Source organism: Musca vetustissima, unplaced genomic scaffold, assembly GCF_032173495.1.
Source record: "Musca vetustissima isolate MV318-11 ecotype Yass unplaced genomic scaffold, APGP_CSIRO_Mvet_v1 utg24750, whole genome shotgun sequence".
Taxonomy (NCBI): domain Eukaryota; kingdom Metazoa; phylum Arthropoda; class Insecta; order Diptera; family Muscidae; genus Musca; species Musca vetustissima.
The window spans coordinates 38252-55609 of record NW_026885698.1 but is presented as its reverse complement, the minus strand read 5'-3'; the positions used below and the strand labels follow the sequence as shown (position 1 = coordinate 55609).

The 17358-nt window shown below is 37.3% G+C and overlaps 1 protein-coding gene across 1 annotated transcript; it reads left to right on the top strand.

Annotated features, from left to right (window-relative positions):
• Positions 1-1352: 1352 nt before the first annotated feature.
• On the top strand, positions 1353-1778 carry LOC133332959 (uncharacterized). Its single transcript, XM_061541323.1, has 2 exons — positions 1353-1551; positions 1615-1778. Exons 1-2 carry the CDS (start codon positions 1353-1355, stop codon positions 1776-1778), a joined length of 363 nt encoding a protein of 120 aa, XP_061397307.1.
• The last annotated feature ends 15580 nt before the right edge of the window (positions 1779-17358 follow it).

Sequence of the window (17358 nt, the reverse complement as noted above, 5' to 3'; positions counted from 1 at the left end):
TATACCATTTAGTCTTTAATTTAACCTTATTTCCTAATTTTAATGTTCCAGGTCTATCGGTTCACCCAAATACACATTTGGTACTATTTAGTACACAATAGTAAAAATTTCCCACACATCCCAATCGCACACCCCAATAATGATCCTTACACAAAATTTGAGGTTCACACAATCTTCAAATGGTACCAGAGTTGGTACCATTTAGTTCACATAAGTACTAAGTCCTATACATAAGTCCTATACATTAACAGTAACCCAAAATCGGACGAAAATATATATGGGAGCTATATCTAAATCTGAACCGGTTTTCACGAAAATTAGCACACATCATTCTAGACTTAATTCAGTAAAAATTCTTTAAGCCTTTAATTTAACCTTATTTTCTAATTTTAATGTTCCAGCTCTATCGTTTCACCCAAATACACATTTTGTACTATTCTGTATACAATAGTAAAAAATTTCTAAAATTTCCAACATATCCCAATCGCACACCCCAATAATGATCCTTACACAACATTTGAGGATCTCAGCACTATCGGTTCACCCAAACTTCAAATTGTACCAGAGTTGGTACGATTTAGTACACATAAGTACTAAGTCCTATACATTACAAGTAATCATATTTCAAAATTTGAGTTTTCTAGCTCTATCGTTTCACCCAAATAAACATTTGTTACTATTTAGTACACATTAGTACAAATTTCCAAAACTTGCTACATACCCCTAAATTCCACACTTCAACAGTGACCCTAACTTCAAATTCCAGGATTCCAGCTCTATCGGTTTACCCATTTAGTGCTTTTCGTGCACATAAGTACTAAAACTGCCTACATATCGTTATCCTACACTCCGACGGTAATGTTAATTTCAAATTTCAGGATTCCAGATTCACCCGTTTCTCGGAATTCAAATTGTACCAAATTTAGTACAGTTAGTACTTTACGTATACGTGACTACACACTTCCAAAACTACACCCTTCCAAATTATTGAAATTTATTTGTTTATATTACGTGTAGACGTTCCAGCTTGATTGCCTCAAAAGTGTGTCAAAATAATGAGGTAACCTTGAGGTAGGCAAGTCTTAGGTAAATAAATAAACTTAGACATTCTATAAACAAATAGAAAATATTTCCGCTACGATGTCTGCTCGGCGTTAACCTTCAGTTTTGCCAAACACAATTAGCATAGCATCCAGTTGGCACATGTTATTCAATATTTGCACAATTGATTTTTTCGTTTTAGAAAATATTCCACACTATTTTGACTACATTTAGTATAAAAGCTCTTCGAACCCATCAAAATCATCAACATTGTTCTAAACAACATTTCCAAGGAAAGTACTACAATCAAAATGAAATTCATTTTCTCGATCTTCTTCATTTTGGCGATTATTGCCATCGGATCTTTGGAGGCTGCCAAGGTGTGTGTTATTCGTGTCCAAACATGCAATAGCAAAGTCAATGTGTGTGGTCGTTATGGTCGCTCGAATCTATGTCAAAGATTCCAAAATACTTGTGCTCTGGAAACGGCTAATTGTTCCGATAACATTGGTAAGACTGCATTTTATATAAGGGTAAGATATGATGAATTTTAAAAATTATGTATATTTGTAGGCTATACCGCTGTAAATGCCACTTACTGCCAAGGTATTGCTTTGAACCAACGTAGACTGTGCAACGGTATGTCCACCGGTACCACCGGCGGAAAACTATTAGGATCTACCGGCATGAACAATAACAACAACATCCAACCCATTGTTATTAAGACAGGCAAATAAATTGAAAATGATAATGAACTTACCATATTATATATATATACTTAGGCATTAATATTATTTTCTATAACGGAACAAGAAATAATAAATATGAAATAAAACGTTTGTAAATATATAAATATATTGTGAGGGTGTTTGGGTGTGAGGGTATAATTCTCTTGGGGCATATTATCCCTTGGCGTATGTTATAAAGGCTTCGATATAAACCACATGATTGTTGAGCGATAAAATCAGCATGAAGCATCTCATGTATATATCCAAAGTAGTGTAGGCTATCATACAATCAGTCGCGTTCGACTTTTGTCCTTTTCCATCTGTTTTTGTTTGTAACGGAGAGCCTAAGGCTTTGCATTATTCCTTATATGGAATTCGCATTTCACCAGCCGCATAGGCTGGACTCTGGCTTAATGGCAAAACCCAGGCTTGTCTTGGTCCCTCTTTCATATCAATTGCGGACACTGACTTCCCCGCGGTGTCACCTGTGGTAGCTACTTTCATCATCCCTTGAAATAGTGAGCTGATATGTGCAGCGAGTGCATCCATGAGAACTATAAAAAACATGTTGAGGCGTCGGGTTAGTTGTCCACACTCGAAAAACCCCTCCTACTATGAAAAAGCATCGAAAAAGAAAACCAAACCCCACCAAAGTTGAGGACGCCCGCAAACGTATAATCTACCATGATCTGCAAATCTGCACTTGGAATGTGTGCACGTTGTACAGAACAGGCGCAGTTGTCGCTTTGGCGGAAGTAATCACAAAGCCGATAGTATTACATTACAGGAAACGCGATGGAAAGGAACTGGCGTAAGTAAATCAGATGATTACGCCCTGTATTATAGCTGCCATGAAAAGAGACACGAATTTGACTGCGGATTTATAGTTAATAGGAGAATAAATGACATCGTCTCCTGATTCACTCCAGTAGATGCGCGAATTGCTATGATCCGTATAAAAACGAAGTTCTTCTACATCAGTCTTTTTTGCGTCAATGCTCCGACCGAAGACAATGGCATTTTTTACGAGAACCTAGAAACAGTATATGACCGCTGCCCTGGTCATGACATTAAAATTCTGCTGGTAGATTTTAATGCAAAAATCGGAAAAGAAAATTTTTTAGTCCAATCGTCTGAAAATTCAGCCTCCATGAAGAAACATCCAACATAGACGGATAGACGGAAGGCATTCACCCAGTTTTTTAGACTTTCGATCGATACGAAGAGCGAATATCGATTCGGACCATTACCTTGTGGCAGCCAAGGTTCGAACCCGTCTTAATGTAGTGGCAAAGGTTCGATCTAATGTAACATGGAAACTCGACGTCGAAAAGCTGTAAACACTACATCTTATCTACCTGCTTGACGAAAGCACTTTTTGTCCCGATAATAGTAAGAAGCACAATGGCAAAGAATTGCCCACTCCCTACAAACTGCAGCAAAAGCAACACTTGGGTACCCAAAACCACCATCAAGAAACCCATGGTACGATAAGGAGTGTCGTAACGCTACTGAAGCGAAAAACGCAGTGTAGAGGACAACCCTGCAGACAGTAGCAACACGTACTACGATGGAGAATTATCAGATGAAGAAGGGAACCTGGTGACAGATACAGACAGCGTGTTGAGGATATGGGAGGAGCATATTGCAAAAATTATGGAATCAAAGAGAGGCGGTGAAGAAGATACCCCGGAACCAATAAGAGATGACGTTATAGATGAGGTCAGAGTAACAATCAATCGGCTGAAGAACAATAAAGCTGCTGATGACGATAGATTACCAAGATTCAAGACCGGTTGTCAGATGATGTTCAGGAGTATGCAGCACTGATGTACAATTTGGCTAGAGGAATGTATGTCCAATGATTGGAACCTCAGCTTTCTATGTCCCGTGCCCAAAAAAACAGACAAGGAGAGGAATACGTCTCCTTCCCATCGCATATAAAGTGGTATTCAGCGTGCTGTGTGATTGACTGAAGCCAATGGCATTTTTGAACCATACGAATGTGGCTTCAGGCGTAGCAAATCCACCATTGACCAGAATTTGACTCTGCGCCAGATCCCAGAAAAACACATCGCACATTCCACCTATTCGTCGACTATAAATCCGCATTCGAATGCCCTATCCGTTCAGATGTTTTCGGCATTCCTGCAAAATGAATACGGCTATGCAGGATAATTTTAATTGGCACAAGATCAGCAGTTATTATCGGAAAGGACCTCTCGGAGGTAACAGCATCTTAGGACGAATTGAGAAGGAGTCTGCCAAAGTGGGATTGGCAGTAAATGGAGAGAAGAACATGCTGATGCTATCAACGCGCAAAACGTCCAGTAGACATAGACTAACTGTGGAGCTTGAAAACTGCAGCTTCGAGGTAGTTAAAGACTTTATATACCTCGCCACCGCCATAAACAAAACTAATAACATCAGCTTCGAGGAGAATAGTGTTGGCCCAAATATGCTACTATGGTCTGAGTAAGCAACTCAAAAGCAAGGTCACCACTCGCCAGACTAAAATCACACTCTACAAGACGCTCATATTGCCCGTACTGTTGTTTGGATCTGAAGCATGGGTACATACGCAAGCATATGAGACAGCACTTGGAATGTTTGCGTCGACGGTGAATATCGTCGTCGAATGAACCATGAGCTAAGCCATCTATTCTCGGTCATCGAAATAGTCAGACGTATCGAGCTGCAGCGTCTACCTAGGCTAGGCCATGTTGTGAGAATAGATGAAGATGCCCCAGCTCAAAAGGCATATAAAAGCAAGCCAAGTGATGACTCACACAGAATGAGAATGCCACGAATCCGATGGAAAGATCAAGTAGAAGACAACATCTCGGAAAATGGTCTTTCAAATTGGATGAGATGTGCAAAAGACCGACGGGCTTGGAAATCATTTTCTAAGCTCGGCTTATGGAACAACCGTTCTGTCACAAACCAAGCCATGTATGTAAGTAAATAATTCACGCATCTCGTTTGAAAATTATGCACGATTTTCATTCGATTTTTGTGATTTTAAAACTATTTTTCCATAACAACTGAATTTCTACCCTATGAATGACTTCATATAAACATTTGTTAACTATTCTAAATTAACCGTAAATGACTAGAAAACACATATAGATTGACTAAACTACTACATCTTTATTCAATGTTCTCCGTGTCGATTAATGATCTGATATATCCGCCATACAATTCCCAAATAGATGCCAACACAGCGGTATGTTTTAATTAAAAATGAAAACAAAAAATGTTCAAGTCACAAGGATTACAGCTCAGCTGCTGCCGTCATCAGCCGCCAGTCAACAAATTGGATTAATCTGTGGCGACATTCCATCGACATCTTCAAACAAAGAGAGAGGAACCCACCGAATGGGTACAACTCCTATAGGAGGCCAGCAGCATTGGTGATATGTTTGTTGACTCGTGTCTGATGTGTATCATACAAATTGACTCTGTGGTGCTGTGAAATGGCATGACGGTGGTAATGGGACAAGGACAACAATTCCGTCTGAGATGACACAATAGAGACAACAACAACACCAACACACCCATTGATGTCTAAGAATTAATCGGAATCCGTACATATTTACATAACTAACAAACAAACAAGCGGGCTGTTAAACATAATCTATCTGATAAGCAATGTTGTTGGAACGGTGTGGGAAAGAGCAAAGAGTTGGTTGCCACTTTCATATGGCGTGATGTTGGTGTCGGTGTTAAGCCACGGCTGGAAAGATAGCTAAGCAGTGCAAACAATACGCGCGTTGTGATATGATATTTCATGTACAATTGTTACTTGTACAGATATGTGATTACTAGGGTATACCAAAAAATTGGACCCACATTAAGGATTTGCTAAAATAACCAAACGTGGAACATTACATCCCTTCCGGTGAAAAATGCCGGCGAATAAGCTGTTTGCCTACCAAGAGCCAAGTATTTCAAGTCCACTACCTGGATCTTTGATAGAAGGAGTTTGACAAAGTCTGTACCTATATCGAAAATGTTCTGCAAATGTGTTTTCAACGCTACAAGAACCTGTAGTTCCAAATTACAGCTGATTTAATTGGAACGTTCAAAATCTCCGTAATCCTTTCTAGTACCTCCTTGTAGAGACTTCTGAATCTATGAATTTTCTGGAATATATGGAGCTGGTTTGGCAATGGGAAAAGTAAAATTATCCTTTTTTGTCAACGTTTGTTTACCGTAAACAAACGCCCATATGTCTTTTAGATATTTCCCCACTCCACCCCAATAAACACATCGCAGCCTTCCTGTGTCCCCAACCTGCTCATCTTTAGCCATGTATGTAAATCACGATTTCGCCACAATGTAATTTGCCACAATTATGTATACCGCCAGCCACTCCACATAGTCTATCCGAAGAATGTGTGTGTGTGTTCACATACACGCTTAGCTAGCAGTGTTATACCAATAACCCTAGGTTCTACACATGTACCCACCACAGTTGTTCTTTGTATCGTTAATTTGGCGAATAATGACTTAGCGAAGGTATACAAGACAATGTTCTCGAATTGCTTTCATGAGACTCAGTAGACTACTAGTGTACCAACGATGCTGGTGTATTTCACTTCCCTGGAAAACACATTAATTATCACCCCGGGCGGAAATGATATGGGCGTTGCATAATGGGAAAATTGTGTACCCGGATTATTTTTATGTTGAGTCGGCAAAAATGTGTATTTTAGATACATTATTTAGGAATTCCTAGAAAACATTATATTGGATTATAAATTAAACAGATTTTATTTTGGTTTGAATGACTATTCAAAGGGGGAGAGTATTTGTAGAGCTCCAAACTTATTTTTGAAGTACGTAACAGCACTATGAACGGCCAAAAGATTCGACCAAGTTTAAACGTAATGTTCAGCTTTGATTATTATATGTGTACAGTATCAGGACGCGCAAGCACATAATGGACTACACTGATTATAGGATTGTAGAACTCGTGATTTTGCTTCGTTTAATGTATATCTCATGAATGTGCTTCTTTGCAATTGGATTCCAAAGACGAAGCCATGTTCAAAAGGGTGGAATGTAGGAAAAACTGCAAAAACTTATTTTGACTAATTCGCGTATATAATCGCTTTTTTCTTCGAATTGATTTTACCTACATTCATGCTTATATATATCGATGCGGGAGTAATATGCGAATGCACGTTGGGTCATTTTTAGCAATTTTTAGGGTTTTTGCATAGAAAAGTCCATCGAGCGGAACACTTTGGCCGCTAAATGAAACATCGAAAAAATCATAATTATTGGAAGAGATTGATTCGGAATACGAATACGTGAATTGCATTTTTTTAATATTGATCATTTTTATATATTGGAAGTGCAACATATTTAGCCATTTTTAAAGTCGAAACTCCTGTCAGATGAATCTACCTATATTTAACAATCGTCGTTTTCCTACAATGGAACGAAATTTTGTAAATCGATTTATAGCACACTTGATATACGCTATTCGGTATGCCGCACTGATAAAAATGTAATCTCAATCAGACATCCGTTCGAAATATGTAAGGAAAAAACGCCATTCTAGTCGCAATTTGATTCGTTGAGCAAAATGTCGTGTCATTCGGACAAACATTAGCACTTCTCGAAAGAGAAATTGTTAAAAACTTTTACATTAATGATCCTTCACCCTAAAAAGGTATAAAAAACCCATTAGGAATTTGGTTCAACATTTACTTAAATCGTACGAAAATATATATGTGGTGGCTATATCTAAGACTGCACCGATTTTCGCAAAACTTGTTAAAGATTAATTTATATTAACTTCAGTACATTGTACAAATTGTGTGCCAATTGGACAAACTTTGGGTCTTCAGAAATTACATAGTGGATCTATATCTAAATCTAAAATTCGTGCAGATCGAAGGACATATAGGAGCTTTGGTACACTATTTACTACATGGGACCTATATCTAAATCAGAACCGATTTTAACGAAACTTAGCATACATCATTCTGGACCTAATTCGGTACTCTATGCCAAATTTCGTGCCAATCGAAAGATATATAGAGACTTTGGTGCACCATTTACATTAAATTGGACGAAAATATTTATGGGAGCCATATATAAATATGAGCCGATTTTCTCTAAACTTAAAACATATCATTCTTAACATAATTCAGTACGTTATACCAAATTTGTCCAAATCAAAATATATATAGGGACTTTGGTGAACCAATTACATTAACTTGGACGAAAATATACATGGGAGCTATATCTAAATCTGAACCGATTTTTCCCAATTTCAATAGGGTTTGTCCTTGGGCCAAATAGATGAGCTGTGCCAAATTTCATCCACTTCGGATAGTAAATGTGACATGTAATTTTTTTTACAATTTAACATGGACAGACGGACGGACGGAAGGACGAATATGCATAAATCGACTCAGAAAGTGATTCTATGCATATTCTCAAAAGGAGTGGTACAGGGTATTATGTCTTTGTGCATATGTTTGTAACATGCAAAATGAATCGAGATAGACCCATGGTTCCTTTTGAGAATATGCATAGAATCACTTTCTGGGTCTATTTATGCATATCCGTCCTTCCGTTGAGATTTAGATATAACTCCCATATATTGTTTCGTCCGATTTTATATAAATAGAGCACCATACCATTTTGCATACCGCATTGAAGTTACTACATGTTGACATCCGTATGTTGCATACCATATTGAACTTACTACAGGTTAACATCTGTGAAGTTTTCTTGAAATAGGTTCAGATTTAGATATAGCTCCCATATATATGTTCGTCCGACTTTATATGAATGGCGCACCATGAATATGTAAATGGTGCACCATAGATCGTGTTCTATTTGCATGATATTTTGTTGTTTAAATCGATTAAGATGTAGATATAGCTCCCTCATATATTTTTGTCCTATTTTATGCAAATTGTACAAATGTACAAGCTTCACATGAAATGTTGCATAGCGTATTGGGTTGAATACGTTTCAGGTTTAGATATAGCTTCCATATATATTTGTTCATCCCATTAACAAATAACTAAAGTTTGTCCGCTTGGGACGAATTAGTTCACAATCCAGATAAATTTTGGATAGCGCCCATTTATATTCAATTTTTCAAATTTTTATGTTTATGGGTCATTTCAATTATCCTCCAAAGATGATATGTCTGTTCTATCTACAGGTCGCTCATGAGATTGTAGATGGTGCCCCCACCCCAATTTTTCAAGATTTTCAATTGGCTGGTAAATCAATACCATAATAATAATTTACAAAAAAAAAATGTGTAATGGTTTGTTGTTGTTTTTTTTGTAATTAAAGAAAAGTCCTCACTGGAACATCGGAATCCGAAAATTCCAACGGTGTTGGAAATAGTACATGTCTAGCTCTGGTATGAACTAGGATTATTGACTTCGCTCTAAAATTAACAAAATGGTGGACCTTTGAAAAAATATTTTTAGAAAATCGCCGATATTTTACCAATAACCAAATTAAAAAATAAGGAAGATCTTCACCAATTGGCTTTATTCTAGTTCATACACTCACAGAGAAACGTGTAAAAATTTGGAATCGATTTGGTTATACGTTTTTGATTTTTCGTGCCCGCCGCTCGTTTGAGAAGCCCTTCAGTCGTCACTTGATGCTGACACAATACATCGGCTATATCTTCAAAAGTTCTTGAGATTTTCACTTGAAATTTTGTAGGGACATTCTTTAATTAGTGTAGATTCGAATTATATCAACAAAAATGTTGACACCGAGAATGGGGGGTCCCCTTAAACCCTCCTTTTATTTGCATACCTTCCTATTATTTCCAACCCTTTAAAGTATATACTCTTGATCCTGGCAATTGATTACTATCATATTTACAAATTATAGTGGATTCGAAATACACTATACCTACTATATAATATTCAACAATCTTGTTTATCTATTGTTTTCTTTTTTATTAAATTGCCAATGCAAAAATTCGATAATTTGCCAAACAGACATTTGGTCATCACAATATGTGACCATGTGAAAATTAAATACATGATTGCTATTTTCGTAATTTTATTTCGTATCGTTCGTATTAAGCAGGATCTGTGTGTGTTATCATTACAATGTGTATTTCAATAAGGACATGACTTGTCGACGAAAGAAGAAAAACAAATCGTGACACGTTCGTATCCTCGTACAAAAAATATTATTTGTTTTCTCCACATAATTTGCATTTTGAGATCGTGCTCTAATGTGAGTTAAGATTAGAGCACGATCTCAAAATGCAAATTATGTGGAGAAAACAAATAATATTTTTTGATATTTGAAGATATGGTAAATGTGTCATTAGATAAATTGTAGTTTAGTAATTTCATAGCAGATAGAAAAATTTGAGCAATGGTATAAAAAATATAGATCAGTATAATATTGCAAAGACCCTCTCCAGATCAAATTCCTTTCTCGGCGTTATATTCTTCATTGGTAGTGCAGATGCAATTTCCGTTTATACGATTTTTTATTTGATAAGCAAACAATATAAAACATAAGCCATTAGATACAAATATAAGAAGTCAGAGCAATTCCAAGTTATTCTGTCGACTCCAAAATTCGTTATTAAAGATTTATTATGTGTTAATATATTTGTTTCCCCATAGCAATATTCAATAAAATCTGTGAATTTCTCTCCCGGCCTTTAAATCAACTAATTTAAATTCATTACATAAAAAAACTGGAACAGAGCCTCTAACTAAAGCATCATAAAAATAGAGTAAATAATGTACAAAAAATTTAATATTTAGCTTACAGATTGTGTCTGTGTAACTATACGTGTGTTTGTATGCGGGTGTGTGTTTGTGTGAACGCTCGTATTTTATGTCTGTCCAAATGCAACAGCAGCAGCCACATCATCAACAGCAACACTACAAACGTGTTTAAGTGTAGGTGTGTGCGTACGTGTTTGTGTGCCTATGTATGTGTTTATATTGTAATCAGTTTTAAACATGTGTTAACTACACAGTACACGTACTAAATTGAATACATCGCAATACACGCCGGATTGTGTAAGGTGGGTAATGTTCGAATTACATCTTACAGATATCGACGATAACAACAACAACTGCAACAAAACCAAATGATTTGTGTTAAAACATTTGTACCAGGAAATGTAACCATGGCCTGTGTATGTTCAATATTTATTATCGCATACATTTATAGATAAATTCAATTAATATTATTAAAATGTGCATATACCGGTTCAATTGCTATGTTTTGGTTTGGGGTCATTGGGAAGTGGTAGAGTGTAATAACCTATTGTAATAATTTGTGGAATTATCCCAAAATGAAAAAAAAACTCTGAAATATTTAATAAATTAATCTGTAAATAAGGAAACTGTAGAAAAAGTATCAAAATAATCGTAATAAAATGAATGCAAGGGGGAAACCCAGAAAGTTATAATTCATTTAAAAGTGAATATTAGGAATAGTATACATAAATCGCTAAGAACATCAAATTGTATCGGTAATAATGATGGATATAACACGGTGCAGGTGGTTCAAAAAAAAAAAAAAAGTGAGTGAATGAGTGAGTAGAGCAGTATAGTCGGACGGGGCCGATTATATAATACCAGATTCTCTTTACCGTGGTTATGTTGTGATGTTGGGCTTTCAATTGTGGCCTATAGATCGACTCAAAAAAATAAAATGTTAAATTTTCGGTCCACTTCAACCCAAAATTAATATCTGATCATCACCGAAAGTTATATGCGTTTTCCATGACCATAACTGGAATCTCTTGGAAATTTTAAAAGCGATCAGCGCTATATTTCCGCCCTCTAGTGTGGTTTTGGGTTACTAAATAATGTCTGAATACATAAGCACCTGTAAGTATTTAAGTAATTGTAAATATTTAAGCTCCCACATCTGCGTACATAGGACCATATAATTGGTATCAATTTAAAGGTCAACCACTCCTCTTGAACATACTATCAACTTTTTGGGTCTGGGTCCTTCAGGGGCAAGTATATACGCCATTGAATACAATTTTTTTATTTTTCACACAAAAGTCAGGGTTAATTTGACCCGCTAAATATTGACCGATCTTTATCAAAACAGACATGCTTATTCTTTGGCCATGCAAAAATTCGCGGTGTTTGGGCCATAATTGCGGCCTCTGGAGCGACCAGAAAATCAGACAAAAATAAAGTTTTTGGTCCATTTTATCCCCTAAATATTAACCGATCTTTTCCAAACACAATAGGGGTCTTCGTTGGCCAGAACCCATTCTACATGCAAAATTTTGTGAAGATTGGTCCATAACTGTGGCCTGTATCGTGTTTACAAATTATAATGGACAGACGGACGGACGGACGCACATGTCTAGATGGACTCAGCTAGTCGAGATATGACGATCGGTATTCTTAAAGGTGGTTCTAGGACCAATATTTCGCGGCGTTGCAAACTTTTGGGGCTGCACAAAGCTATAATACCCTGACAACAAAATTTTGTAGGGTATAATAAGCAAAGGATAGGATATAGATCAATATAACAGATATACTTCATTTTTGAAGGCAATTAGTGTCTAGCTATGTATTAATATGGCATAATATTGAATGTTCGCACGTTGTACAGAACATGCTCAAGAAGTGCAAAGCCAATATTATTGCCGTACAGGAAATGCAATGGAGAGGGTCAGGCGTAAGTAAGTCAGACGATTACGCACTGTATTATAGCTGTCATGAAACGAGACATGAATTTGACTGCGGATTTACGGTAAACCAGAGAATAAAAGACCACGTCTCCAGATTCACTCCAGTTGATGAGCGAATTGCTATAATCCGCAAAAAAACGATGTTCTTTTACATCAGTCTTATTTGCGCCCATGCTCCGATGGAAGACAAAGATGAGCAGACCAAAGATATATTTTACGAACGCCTAGAAACATCATATGACCGCTGCCCTGGCCATGACATTAAAATTCCGCTAGGAGATTTTAATGCAAAACTCAGAAGGGAAAATATTTTTGGCCCCACCGTCGAAAAATTCAGCCTTCAAGATTGATTGACTTCGCGGCAACAAAAAACTTGGCAGTTAGCAGCACCAGGTTCAAGAATCTCGATATACACAAGGCCACCTGGATTTCTCCTAATCAAGCAACGATAAATCAAATTGATCATGTTTTGATAGACGGAAGACATTCATCCAGTGTATTCGACGTTCAATCGATCCGAGGAGGGAATATCGATTCGGACCACTACCTTGTACAGGCCAAGGTTCGCACTCGCTTTAATGTTGCAGCAAAGGTGCGATCTAACACAACACGGAAACTCTACGTCGAAATGCTGCAAACACAACAGGTAGCCGAGGACTACTCCGTTCAACATACCCACCTGCTTGACGAAAGCACTTCTTTTCCCGATAATAGTATAGAAGCACAATAGCAACGAATTGCAGCAAAAGCAACACTTGGGTACCAAAAATCACCATCAAGAAACCCCTGGTACGATCAGGAGTGTCGTAATTCTATTGATGGAAAAACACAGCGTATAGGGCAAACCTGCAGACAGTAGCAACACGTAATGCGATGTAGAATTATCGGGAGAAAAGGAGAGAGAGGAGAAACGTATTTTCAGAAATAAACGAAAGAACAAGAAAAACGTGAGCGTAAGCAAATCGAGATGTACAGGAGTCAGAACAATGTCCGGAAATTTTACCAACGAATTAAACACCAAGCTGAAGGCCTTGGTACAGGTATATTCTCCTGTAGAGATGAAAAAGGAAACCTGGTGACAGATACAGACAGCGTGTTGAGGATTTGGAAGAAGCATTTTGAAAAGCTTCTGGTACCAATACGAGATGACGGTATAGATTGTGTACCACCTAGCCAAGATGACGTCAGAATATCAATTAATCGGCTGAAGATCAATAAAGCAGCAGGTGCCGATGGATTGCCCACCGAACTATTCAAGACCGGTGGTCAGAAGCTGATTAATGCAATTTGGCTAGAGGAATACATGCTCAATGATTGTAACCTCAGCGTCCTGTGTCCCGTTCATAAAAAAGGAGGCAATACGATATGTGCCAACTATGGAGGAATAAGTGTCCTTCACATCGCATGTAAAGTGCTATCCAGCGAGCTGAGTGAACGACTGAAGCCAATGGTCAATTACATTATTGGATCATACCAATGCGGCTTCAGGCCTGCCGAATCCACCATCCACTAAATTTATACACAGCGCCAAATCCTGGGAAAGACCCAGGAAAAACACATCGACACATTCCACCTATTCATCGACTATAAAGCCGCATTCGACAGTCCCATCAGTTCAGAGGGGTTTAAAGCCATGTCTGCGTTTGGCATTCCTGCAAACTGAATACGGCTATTCACGATAACTTTTAGTGGCACAAAGTCAGCAGTTAAAGTTGGAAAGGACCTCTCGGAGCCCTTCACTACCCAACGAGGATTCAGACAAGGTGACAGTTTGTCGTGTGAACTGTTTAACATCCTGCTGGAAAGGGTCATACGAGAGGCCGAGGTGAACAGAAAAGGCAATATGTACACCAACAAGCATATTTTACTCGCCTACGCCGACGACATCAACATAATGGGTCGAACATTCCGAGCGGTAATAGCCACCTTTGAACGAATTGAGAAGGAGTCTGCCATAGTGGAACTGGCAGTAAATAGCGAAAAGACCAAGCTGATGGTATCAACGCGCAAGACGTCCAGTAGACTCGGATCAACTGTGGATCTTATGGACCAATCTTCACGAAATTTTGCATGTATGATGGGTTCTGGCCAATGAAGACCCCTATTGTTTTTGGTAAAGATCGGTTAATATTTAGGGGATGAAATGGAGCAAAAACTTTATTTTTGTCTGATTTTATAATCGCTCCATAGGCCGTAATTATGGCCCAAACATCGCGATTTTTTACATGGAGAAGGGGATCGGGCCAAAGAAAAGGCATGCATGTTTTTATAAAGATCGATCAATATATATATATATATATATATATTGACAAAATTTGTATTCTATAGCGTATATATTTACTCCTGAAGGACATAGACCCGAGAAGTTGATAGTATATCCAAGAAGAGTGGTTGACCTTTACATTGATACTAATTATATTGTTGTATGTACTCGGATGTGGGAGTTACATGCAAATATTTACAGGTGTCTACGTATTCAGATATTATTAGCAACCCATTATCACACTAGAGGACGGAAATATAGCGCTGATCGCTTTGAAATGTGTCGTGAGGTTCCGTTATGATCAAGGACTACGCCTATAATTTTCGGTGATGATCAAATAATATTATATTTTCGATGAAATGGACCGAAAACTTAATTTTTTTTGTGTTTTTCGACTCGATCTATTGGCCACAATTGAAGGCCGAACATCACAACAAAACCCTCGATGAGGGAATCAGCAGAAGTAATTAGTAGAGCTGTACTGAATATTTGAAATATTTGTTGACCTCTAGTCGTTCAAAAGGGTGCAAATATCGCGAAATATTGCCCAAGCTCAGAATGTAGTACCACATAAAGTTATATTTTCGTGGAAGTTGTGTGGGGTATCATATGGTCGGCCCCGTCCTACTATATTGCTCCGCCCACTGGTTATACCTCGGTACCGCCACAAACAAAACTAATAACATCACGTTTGAAATCCGGTGGAAAATAGTGTTTGTCAACAGGTGCTACTATGGTCTGAGTAAGCAACTGAAAACAAGGCCCCTCTCGCCAAACCAAACTCACACTCTACAAGACGCTGATATTACCCCTGCTGTTGTATGGCTCTAAAGCATTGGTACTTGCGCAAGCAGATGAGGTAGCTCTTGGAGTGTTTGAGAGAAAAATTCTCCCGAAGAGCTATGGGCAGATCTGCGTCGACAGTGAATATTGACCATGAGCTATACCATCTATTCTCGGGCATAGTCAGACGGATCGAGCTGCAGCGACTACGTTGGCTAGGCCATGTTGTGAGAATGGATGAGGATTCCCGAACCCAAAAGGCATATAAAGCGAGCCAAGTGATGGTTCACGCAGAAGGGGAAGACCACGAATCCGAAAGTTTTGATTGTTTAGGCCACTGATTTGTTATTTTATAGTACATCGGATGTACAAATCGAATCAGTATAACTAACCTTCATACTATATCTATACCTCATCTAATAAACATTTATCTTTCTATGGGATTGCGTAAAGAAGCGATTGCGATTGTGAATGAATAAATACGAATGTTTGTTTGTATTGACGTACCTGTAGAAAGACGGACAAAATGAGAACACAAACAGACACGTACAAACCCAAAGACATACACACACAAACATGAAAATAGACCATTCACATACATGCCTGGCAAATAAACTGAAAAGACCGACCGGCAGACAGACATACTGTCTATTTAGCATTAGAAACATGCTTTATTTGGAATTTGTATTATAAATGAATGAATGAGCGAATGAACGAACGAGGGAGCGAACGAGCGAAAGAATGCTACAGAAATTTCACAAAAATTATTATGCAAAGTAATTATGCAAATGGCATATTAACAAGCATACAATTGTTTATACATAGATAAAAATATGTATGTATGTGTATTATTTTAAAAATATATTTTACACATGTACTAGATATCTGTGCATGATTGGCAACAGTAATACATAGATACAAATTTATATGTGCAATATATACATACATATATGTATATGCATGTATGTACGTATGCAGGTTACTGAACATGTACATATATAAGATATTCATATTTGTACATTTACATTGGCATGCTTCAATACTTCAAATAGAAAATTAAATACGATTAAATATTTACAATTTCCAACGGAGATAAATAAATTCTTCTTTGAATCATCAACAGCCAGACACACACACATATATATATATATTTGTATTTTGTTGCATATTTTCCGTTTTCGTTTTTGCAACTGTATATAAGTTAAATATAAAGTTTAATTCCAAATTGACATTAACATAGGATAGTTTCGAAATTATTTGTATATTTTTGTTAAATAGAAAAGTTAATGTATTCATTAAGACTGAAACAATGGTATTTGTTTTGAACAAATAACGAAGTCAATATTGGAGAGAATCAAATATTTTAATGTAAACAGCATTTTTTTGCAAATTTACAAATTTTCCAAAATATTTACAATATGAGTACTAATATTTATTTACTATGAAGCTCCCACCCGCCTGGAACTACCCAGGGTTGAGTCCTCCTGGAGTCATCCATTATCATGAATAATAGGTGGAAGCGCTATATAGAGGATATACCAAAAAAAGTAGAGCTGCTAGCCAAGCTTCGAACAATACATGACATTCAGAAGTTAGTTGGATGAATGGAATCTAAATTATTATAACAAAAACCAGTAAGGATAGTAGTAAAGTCGGACTGGGCCGACTATATGATACCCTTCACCACTTTGGGGATATTCTACATATGAATCCTAACAGACGTCCCCTTTTCTAAGGCGATTACTTTGTGTACAGTCAACATGAATAGGTCGAAATTATATATGGAAGCTAATCTGAACCGATTTCAAAGAAACTTGCTAGATATTAATTTTTATTAATTTCTATAC